This window comes from Bombina bombina, chromosome 1 (assembly GCF_027579735.1).
Source record: "Bombina bombina isolate aBomBom1 chromosome 1, aBomBom1.pri, whole genome shotgun sequence".
Classification (NCBI taxonomy): Eukaryota; Metazoa; Chordata; class Amphibia; order Anura; family Bombinatoridae; genus Bombina; species Bombina bombina.
Window position 1 is genome coordinate 1,113,625,897 of NC_069499.1, and position 10,621 is coordinate 1,113,636,517.

At 36.6% G+C, this 10,621-nt stretch overlaps 1 protein-coding gene across 1 annotated transcript in view; it reads left to right on the top strand.

The window, feature by feature from the left end:
* Positions 1 to 9,467, top strand: part of MLLT6 (MLLT6, PHD finger containing) — a 374,449-nt gene extending 364,982 nt beyond the window's left edge. The window contains exons 17-20 of the mRNA XM_053697755.1: positions 3,269 to 3,591; positions 3,909 to 3,993; positions 4,077 to 4,286; positions 4,496 to 9,467. Of these exons, the coding sequence (XP_053553730.1) occupies positions 3,269 to 3,591; positions 3,909 to 3,993; positions 4,077 to 4,286; positions 4,496 to 4,537 (660 nt within the window). The 3' untranslated portion in view covers positions 4,538 to 9,467. The remainder of the gene's footprint in view (positions 1 to 3,268; positions 3,592 to 3,908; positions 3,994 to 4,076; positions 4,287 to 4,495) is intronic.
* The last annotated feature ends 1,154 nt before the right edge of the window (positions 9,468 to 10,621 follow it).

Consider the following 10,621-nt stretch of genomic DNA (forward strand, 5'->3'; position numbering starts at 1 on the left):
TCACCCAGCCGGGCACCGATGGGCCAGAATAGGACATCCGGAGTGGCAGAAGTCTTCATCTGATCGGTGCAGAAGAGGTCCTCCATCCAGCAGAAGTCTTCATTCAAGCGGCATCTTCTATCTTCATCCATCCGGCGTGGAGCAGGTCCATCTTCAAGACATCCAACAAGGAGCATCCTCTTCTTCTCGACGACTAACGACAAATGAAGGTTCCTTTAAATGACGTCATCCAAGATGGCGTCCCTCGAATTCCGATTGGCTGATAGGATTCTATCAGCCAATCGGAATTAAGGTAAGGATTGAAGTTCAATCCGATTGGCTGATTGGATCAGCCAATAGAATTGACCTTGCATTCTATCGGAATTCGAGGGACGCCATCTTGGATGACGTCATTTAAAGGAACCTTCATTTGTCGTTTGTCGTCGGGAAGAAGAGGATGCTCCACGTCGGATGTCTTGAAGATGGACCCACTCCGCGCCGGATGGATGAAGATAGAAGATGCCGCTTGGATGAAGACTTCTGCTGGATGGAGGACCTCTTCTGCCCCAATCGGATGAAGATTTATGCTGCTCTGGATGTCCTATTCTGGCCCATCGGTGCCCGGCTGGGTGAACACGGCTCAAGGTAGGGTGATCTTCAAGGGGGTAGTGTTAGGTTTTATTTAAGTGGGGATCGGGGGGGTTTTAGAGTAGGGGTGTGTGGGTGGTGGGTTGTAATGTTGGGGGGGTCTTGTATTTTATTTTACAGGTAAAAGAGCTGATTACTTTGGGGCAATGCCCCGCAAAAAGCCCTTTTAAGGGCTGGTAAAAGAGCTGATTACTTTTGTAATTTAGTATAGGGTAGGGAATTTTATTATTTTGGGGGGGCTTTTTTATTTTATTAGGGGGCTTAGATTGGGTGTAATTAGATTAAAATTCTTGTAATATTTTTTTATTTTTTGTAATTTAGTGTTTGTTTTTTTGGGTAATATAGTTTAGTTTATTTAATTGTATTTTAGTTTAGATCATTGTAGTTTATTTATTTAATTAATTTATTGATAGTGTAGTGTATTTGTAACTTAGGTTAGGATTTATTTTACAGGTAATTTTGTAATTATTTTAACTAATAGTTATATTGTAGCTATATTAGGGTTTATTTTATAGGTAAGTATTTATTTTTAAATAGGAATAATTTATTTAATTATAGTAAATTTATTTAGATTTATTTAAATTATATATTTATATTTAACTTAGGGGGGATGTTAGGGTTAGACTTAGGTTTAGGGGTTAATAAATGTATTACAGTAGCGGCGACGTTGGGGGCGGCAGATTAGGGGTTAATAATTGTAGGTAAATTGCGGTGACGTTGGGGGGGCAGATTAGGGGTTAATAAAATGTATTATAGTGTTTGCGAGGCGGGATTGCGGCGGTTTAGGGGTTAATAATTTTTTTATAGTGGCGGCGATGTCCGGTCGGCAAATTAGGGGTTAATAAGTGTAGGTAGGTGGCGGCGACGTTGGGGGGGCAGATTAGGGGTTAATAAATATAATATAGGTGTCGGCTAGGTTAGGGGCAGCAGATTAGGGGTTCATAGCCATAATGTAGGTGGCGGTGGTGTCCGGTCGGCAGATTAGGGGTTAAATAATTTTATTATAGTGTTTGCGATGTGGGGGGGCCTCGGTTTAGGGGTTCATAGGTAGTTTATGGGTGTTAGTGTACTTTGTAGCACTTTAGTTAAGAGCTTTATATTCCGGTGTTAGCCCATAAAACTCTTAACTACTGACTTTTAAATGCAGTAGGAGACTTGGAGGTAGAGGCTGTACCGCTCACTTCTTCCAAGACTCGTAATACCGGCGTTAGGCAAATCCCATTAAAAAGATAGGATACACAATTCACGTACGGGTTTTGCGGTGACAAAAGTCGCGGAAGAAAAGTGAGCGGTACACCTGTACCTGCCATACTCGTAATACCAGCGGGCGTTAAAAAGCAGCGTTAGGACCCCTTAACGCTGCTTTTTAAGGCTAACGCAGAACTCAAAATCTAGGCGATTGTTTTGATCTGCTCTCTTAAATGATTGGAATAGAGTATTTAGACTACATATTACTGCCTACGTCACTTGGTAATTAGCAACTTCATAGTCAAGAAAAGGTGAGACTTTTTTTTTTTTTTTTTGTTAAAGCAGTTATGCAAAACAAACACTTTTTTACTCAGATCATACATTTTCAATGTTTTATAAGCTTAAAGGCACAGTCTACACCAGAATTGTTATTGTTTTAAAAGATAGATAATCCCTTTATTACCCATTCCCCAGTTTTGCATAACCAACACAGTTATATAAATACACTTTTTACCTCTGTAATTATCTTGTATCTAAGCTTCTGCAAACTGACCCTTTATTTCAGTTCTTTTGACAGACTTGCAGTTTAGCCAATCAGTGCCTGCTCCCAGATAACTTCACGTGCACGAGCACAGTGTTATCTATATGAAATACGTGAACTAACACCCTCTAGTGGTGAAAAACTGTTAAAATGCATTCTGAAAAGAGGTGGCCTTCAAGGTCTAAGAAATTAGCATATGAACCTCCTAGGTTAAGCCTTCAACTAAGAATACCAAGAGGACAAAGCAAAATTGGTGATAAAAGTAAATTGGAAAATTGTTTAAAATTACATGCTCTATCTGAATCATGAAAGTTTATTTTGGCCTAGACTGTCCCTTTAATGCTTTTTGTTTGATAACATTTCATGGTAGAGTGAAGCTTTTTTTCCAAGTTAAACCATGTATTTATCCTGCTCCCTTGTTGGCTTTGAGTGTGATAGGCTTTATATTAAAACTACTAAACAAAGAAGTGAGTCCACTCTGAAACAGTCTAACTTGAATCAAGATATCAACTTGATATTTTCTTTCCATTGAATGGCTTTATCGGTATTGTGTCATCATGATAAATAAGAGAAAATTATATTAGTACTGATTAGCTTCTTATTTGATTTTACAATACAAGAAGCTGGTTTTTAATGTATACCTTTTATTTCCTTACACTCATGTTCCTCAAAATGTATGTCATGATGCCCAAACAGTCTGGGATTTAAGGATATCCATCCATGACCACATGTCTTTTCTCAGTGGCTGGGACATTTTTTTTATTGAGACATTTGTGCTTAGCAAAGAATATCCTCAGTTCCATTGCTTTTGGAATGCTTTGAGCACTCACTTAATCAAAAGAGATTTATTACTAAGATTCTTATTTTCTTAATTGTCTGTTTGATTTTTTTTTTTTTTTTAATCCAAACTAGGACCCCCACTCAGGCTGCCCCAGTAGAAGCAGTTCTTGTCTGTCAGTGCACAGTACTTCTCCACCAGGTCCAATCCCACAGGGTGGGCCTTCGCTACCAACCATAGGGGCAGAGCAGCTTGTGAATGGGCTAGTAAGATCATCAGGCCAAGGGGCACCACCTTCTCTTGCCACCATCCCTCTACTAGGGGCTTTGTCAGGAAATCCAGGAGCACTTGCACTGAATAGTATTCTGGGAAGCATCAGCGGAAGTCTTCAAGGGACAGCAGGGCAAACGCCAAATGCTCTGCGAGGTGGAACAGTTGGCTCCCAGATACCAAGCAGGTAAGAAAGCTTTAACAATAATTTGACTGATAAAAAAGGGGAAAAAGAGAAACTACTGAAACAGGAAGGGCAAATTATTAAGAAATTCTTGTCTCTGCCTTCTCCCATCCTATGTTTTCTATACATTTTCTATAATTCTTGCACATCTTTCTTAAGAGCTCCCAACTCTGTTATCCTTATTTTATTTATCCCATATCCAGACTCTTTCTTTTTTGTCTCCCCTGTGTTTTACACTCTCTTTCTCACCATGTCTGTCTTTATCCCTAAGTTTCCACTGCCACTCTTTAATTTTGTTTTCTACCTTTTCCCCCTTACAGTCTCCCAACAATGAATACTATTTCAGAACAGCAGAGGCATCTTTTCCACCAGTTACAGCAGATCACATCAACAAATCTTACTGCAGTAAGAACCAAGTGCATTTTGTGCCATTTGTATTAACATTCTGAGAGATTGTAACTTAACCAGACGTTTACTTTGTTTTGAAGGATCAACAGAGCCTTCTTTGCCAGTGGATTCAGAACATACAGCAACGACGCGATCTTCAGCGACTTATGGCATCATCCACAGCACCACCCCTTCTTCCAGTGACCTCAACTTGTAGCACAATGGCATCATCACCTGCCCCTCCCATTCTTACAGCACAAACCCCTCCCTTCTTGGGGCTTCAGGGTGAGGGGTGTGGTCCAAAAACCTCAGTGAGTATAAAAGCAATTAGCTAGTCACCATCATGGGGTACTGTTATTGTCTACTGAGTTATGATGCATAAAAGTATAACCATAATTATCAGCATGTCACCTTTCATTTTTTGTGATCATCTGAACTTCATTTCCTTTATAATTTGTCTCCCTTTTCTTACTGAAATCTTGTTTTACTGTTTCTATTCTGTATGTACTTCTGTGTATAGAGAGGTGGTGAAAAGACTCCGACAAACCAGGACAAGGGATAAAGTGCTCGGTCTTGACCTGTGTAAGGAAGAGTGAGATGAGTCAATGAAGCAAGGAAGAAGCAATCGCCCTGTTTATGAAAAATAAGGGATACACTTGATTTTGCTGGAAAGAGGTGTACAGCTATGATGAGACCAAGAACATAATGTCACATAAGTGGACATATAATGTTATACATATACATTGTCTCATACAGAATCAGTTTAAAATGATATATCTTTTCTGGAATAGTTGCTCACCAAGAATCGGGCTTCCTGCCTAACTTCCACAAAGAAACATGTACAAGGTACACACTCACTAAGACTTAGAGGAAATTAGCTTTGTCTAAGGTCTCTCCTCAATATGATAATAATCCTGAGATTTATTCATCTTAAAAACTGGGAAATTGATGGCCTTCACAATTTTCCCATGTCTTCTTAGTCATCTTATTTTAGCAATCTATGACTCAGTTGGAAGTAAAGCAATGTGTCATCTCAACCCATTTTTTTTAAAGCTTTCAAGTCGCTCATCCCTGCTTGTTTCCGTTCCCTGGCACCAAGTGCAGGTTCTGAAGCACCTTGTGATACTCAGTATCAGTCTACGTGAAGGAAGAGCTGTGTTCCGCTCTGTGTTGCACTGTGCTTGTGTTCCTAAATGTACATGAGACCATTTATATATGTATTTTATTTTATTTTTTTCAATTCCTGGTTGGGGCGTCCCCCATAACCCCAACCTTTTTTCATATGTGATTGATTTTTATACAAAGAGCAAAACATGTAGTTGTTTATATTGTTAGTTCATTAGCAGAAACTGTAGATATGTGTCCAGCCATGTCATTTTTGGGGCTAAATTTGTAGAAAGTAATTCAATTCCTCTTCAGTTGAGAGGCTGGGTGTATGTATATCTCTTTTTGAATATATATTATATATATATGTATGTATAAATATATAGTACGTGGGTTTTGGGGCACAAGAAAGTACCCCAATATTTTGCACCTTTCAAAAGTCGCTCTGCGCATCTAAATGACTGTTCTGTATAGAGGGAAATGTGTGTTTTATGTTCAGATAGAAAACTGCTGTGTGTGTGTGTTATTCGCTCCTTGTTTCTATGGATTTCACACCCACATTTTAATTGGAGCCACCAAATACAGTGGCAGTCTTGGAGTTCAGGTTTAGTCAATAACACATCTTGACTTGTTTTTATTATCATTCTGCTGTTATGTTATAGTAATCATGGTTTAAGAGTACCCCCACTTTTACTCCCCAAAATGACAGCAATCTTTGAAATAGCATGGTCCTTAGCAGAAATATAGCACTTAAAATGTGTCCCCTCCTCTGTCTGCTTCTTAGCATCATCCAGTGTTAAAATCCAGGAAAGAGTGTTCAGCTTAGTGTAGAACAGTAAAAATAAAAAAGCAATGACAGAGGTTAAAAACCCATGTGTATTGCAGATCTTAAATTAAAAAAAAAGTTTAGTATGTAATTATCTCTTATCTGTAAACCGTTCCAGGACTATATACAGAGGGGCATTTTGGAGGTAATTGTAGAATGAGTAGAATAGCTTAATTGCAACATATGTGAATGTAAAACAAACCCTGTAAAATGTAAGCATTGATTCTATCTACAGTTCTTTATTACCTGGTAGGAACCACCAAAGTCAACATAGCCTTTAAAGGAACCTTAAAATGCAGTACAAACGGTATATTAGCCAATAGTGCTGCAAAATTGTACAACAGAACAGCTAATATAGCTAACAGGGACCAGATGTTGATCACAACAGAGAAACATTCAAAATAGTGAAACATCCAAAACTGGGTCTTAAAAATTAGGGATGCACCAAAATTTCGGCCGCAGAAACGTTTCGGCCGAAAATGGCATTTTTGGCTATTTCGGTTTTTGATGTTTTTGCCAGTTATTTTCGGTAAAATTGTGTAGCATGTTTCAAATTTGATTTTAGCCTAGAGCTGCTGTTTAAGTTCATTACTTGACTAACTGTTCTGCATATAATGAGTTTTCTAGGTCTATACTTTATTTGGATAATTGGTAAAAAAAAAACTGTTAAATATGATTCTGTTACATAGAACTAAATGAAGAATAATACAGTATATTGATATTTAATATTGTTTTAAGTAGGGATGCACCAAAAGTTTGGTCGCAGAAACATTTTGGCCGAAAATGGCATTATTTTTTGCCTGTTTTTTTTTTTTCTTGGTAAAATTATTGTGTAGCATATTATTGTTTTAAGATATTTTTGTCCAATTTTAGTGTGTTACTTTCAATAAAAGTGTGGGCTTTTTTATTGGCTCTAATTAAGCAAAAAAAAAACTTTTTTTAAAAAAAATTGAAAATAAATTGAAATTTTTGGTATCAGTTTCGGTTTTCGGCCAAATGCATCCCCGATTTTCGGATTCGGTCCAGAATTTCCATTTCGGTGCATCACTATTAAAAATATTTCAGATTTGTTTTTCTCTTTATACTATTTACATATTTATTCTAATTCTATAATTAATTTTACTATTAGGCTTCATTTTCATTTATAGAGTTTAACACCCATTTAAAGGGACAAGTACACATTTAGAGACAACTTGCAGCTAGACTAATTATAATTTTGGTCAAACACACAACATGCTGACAAAAGGACTCGTGCATGTGCACCCCCCACACACACACGTGTCATCAATGACGTGCTGCATGTATTGCAAACATGCTTCTAAATGTATTTCATATGTACTGTTATGTCCATTTAATAATGATTTTGTTCCTTCCGGGTAGTGAATTTTGTAACTGTAATAAATCTAGACAAAGGTTTAACTGGAGATATGGCAGACAGGTGGAAAGAAGTAGGATTTTTATGCTATCTCCAAAACCCAAACTTTGTTTTGTTCTAGTTCTATGATGCAATCACTTTTTATTGTAGGAAGGAATGTACATCAGTTAAATGCTAGGAATCAGTCCCAGGCATGTATCACATCATCAGAATATGACTCTGCATTCCATTAATAATGTGGTTGATGCTTAATTGTGACATAGAAATGCTATGAACAGACAGGTAACTGACGCACAGGTTGACAAAGAGGTTCAGAATGAGAAAGCACTTATTAAACAGTTGACTAATTTGACCATGTACTGCACGTGTAAACTTTACTTAACTGTCACAAAAGGAAATGACAGTTATAGAGGAAGCAATAGGATTTTTTTCTATTTGCCGAGTGTGCTAAATGTTGAGATATGTTATATTAATTAATCACAGTTTGTGATCTTACAGTGCAATGTCATTATTGCTTTAAAGCAATATTTTAGGATTCTTGAAACAGTCCATTAGCAAAATGGCTAGAGATCAATTTAAAGGGAATAAACAAAAAAATTTGAGTCATATTATTACATTTTTATCCTGAATATTATCAAAGACCAAAGAGATAATGGGTTTAGAAATTGGATATCAAGTAGAAAAATGACAAATGTGGCTGGACATGCTATGTTTTTGTGTTAAGCACTTTGGCAAATGTATAAATTCTCATATAAATTTAATTGACTAGGATTGCACATATTCATGCTATAGGGAGGGTGGAACTGATTAACACCAGCAATAAAGGGGTTGATCTGGTCAAACATTTTTTTAGGGTGAAATTAATTTACCATGTGTAACTGCTGGAATTACTTTAAATGATTTTTGACTTGGAATAATATGTTGTATTATGATTTATATGGAATATTGTTTTGTACTTTTTTAAGAAAATGTTAAAATGATTTGCTGATATGTAAATGCCTTGAATGTGGTTGTATTTCAAGTGTGTCTACACAAGGATAGTGGTGTACAAACATAGGGAAGATAATTCAGTAGCAAAAGAATAGCTGTAAGCATTAATGCTAAGAAACCAGGAAGCGTACCTTAAATTATGAAGTTTTAATTTTACTCCATCATTCTAGAAAAAAAAATCTATTTGACCTCTTCTTCAAGGAACCAGCAGACAATTAGTAAGGGAGCAAATATCTGTAATCTCAAATGCTTCTGAGCAACCTTAAAAAAATAAAATCTTAAAAATATCCCACTGGCCAACTTTTGGGCCATAAAACAGTACATTTTAGTGCATGATTTTATTAGTTTTCTACATTTTACATAATTTATAAGATATAAAAAGTCAAATGATAATGAATTGATAGATCAGGTGTTCAAAGTATGTATGTATATATATCTACAAATGTTGGAGGAAAACATATTAAGAGTATTCCACAAGAATCAAGATTACCAAAAGTCACCTCTCACAAATTTACAGCACTTAATATACAAAACATTTATTTAAAAGTTTCTGCACCTTATGGGTGTAATTGCATCAGCGTTGGGCAACCATTATTGCTTCAAGGTCTTAATGTGTGTCACCTTTTGCCTAAAAAAAGGAACACACTACTTTTAACTTCTATATTGGACCCACAGTAGAAGATTTAAAAAAAAAACTCTATTGTAAAGGGTGTTTTAATTATGGAAAGGGAATTAAGAGTGAGTGCAAATGTATTGAGTGGGTTGGTATAAAACAGGGACTCACACTGGGCTGACTTTAGGCTATTTATTGCACACCAATGATGTATTAAATTAAACCTGATATGGATGATGAGGACTGGCTTGTCTGTAGGTTTGTTGGCCACAGTCTGGGCAGTCTTGTAGGCATAAATGCACTTAGGGGTCTTCAGACACCTAAAACGTATCATTCTAGTACCAGTTTTACAATAGAACGTCCAATGGTCATTTGATATTCTTCACACTTAGCAATTGGATTTGTCAACATTTCCTATATATACTGATACATACAATAACATTCTGATTTGCTTACTAGAAGAAGTGTGACCCTGCAATTTCATTATTAATCTTTTTTTTTTGGTACATCCCCTTGAGGGGTGTATTTGATAAGATCCTATCCTCGTGTTTGTTTAAATAAAATATACAGTTTTGTTTCCTAAACTTGGTGTCCTTAATGTATCACATCTAATCAGAGAAAATAATTTAGAACTGCAAAGATAAAGCATAATTACCAAATACATAAACACTGGGTAAAATAAATAAGAATCTATGTATACTGTATATTATGTTTATTTAACCCCTTGCGTCTGATGAGGCTTCCATTACACCACTGTATATGTTGCAGCTCTCTCCAGGTATCCAAGGCTTTACAAGTGGAGCGGTAAATTATTGCACTCCCGCAAATGGGCAAATTTCCCCGTTTGTGGGAGCCCAATAATGAACCAGCCATTAGAAGTGGCTGGTTATTGCTACCGCGAGCCTATGGAAGCACGCTCTTGTGAGTGCAATGCTCGCGTTTGCATTGCGATTTACTTGTAATACCAGCGCACATTACAAAGTGAAGCTTTAATATCGCTTGCTCGCAAGCGATATTTAGCGCTCCACTTCTAATCTGGTCCATAGTATATTTCTGCTATAATATAAAGGAACAATGCAATGTACATTTCCCCCCTTAAAGGGACAATCTACTTGAAAATTATTGTTTAAAAAGATAATCTCTTTATTACCCATTTCCCAGCTTTGCATAACCAACACTGTTATATCAATATACTTTTTATCTCTATGATAAGCGTCTGCTTAGATGCACTGAGACTGCTCCTTATCTCAGTGCTTTTTACAAACTTGCATTTTAGCCAATTAGTGTTGGTTTCTGCATACAATGCCTTGCAAAAGTGTTTACCCCCGTTGACTTTTTACCTATTTTGTTACATTACAGCCTTAAGTTCACATACAATTCAGATTAATAAAACATTGATGGATCAGAACACAATAGTCTAAGTTGGTGAAGTGAAATGAGAAAAATATATACATAAAACTATTTTTTTAGAAATAGAAAACAGAAAATTGGCATGTGCGTATGTATTCACCCCCTTTGTTATGAAGCCAATAAAAAGCTCTGGTGCAACCAATTACCTTCAGAAGTCGCATAATTAGTGAAATGATGTCCACCTGTGTGCAATCTAAGTGTCACATAATCTGTCATTACTTTTTTGAAAGGCCCCAGAGGCTGCAACACCTAAGCAAGAGGCAGCACTAACCAAACACTGCCATGAAGTCCAAGGAACTCTCCAAACAAGTAAGGGACAATGTTGTTG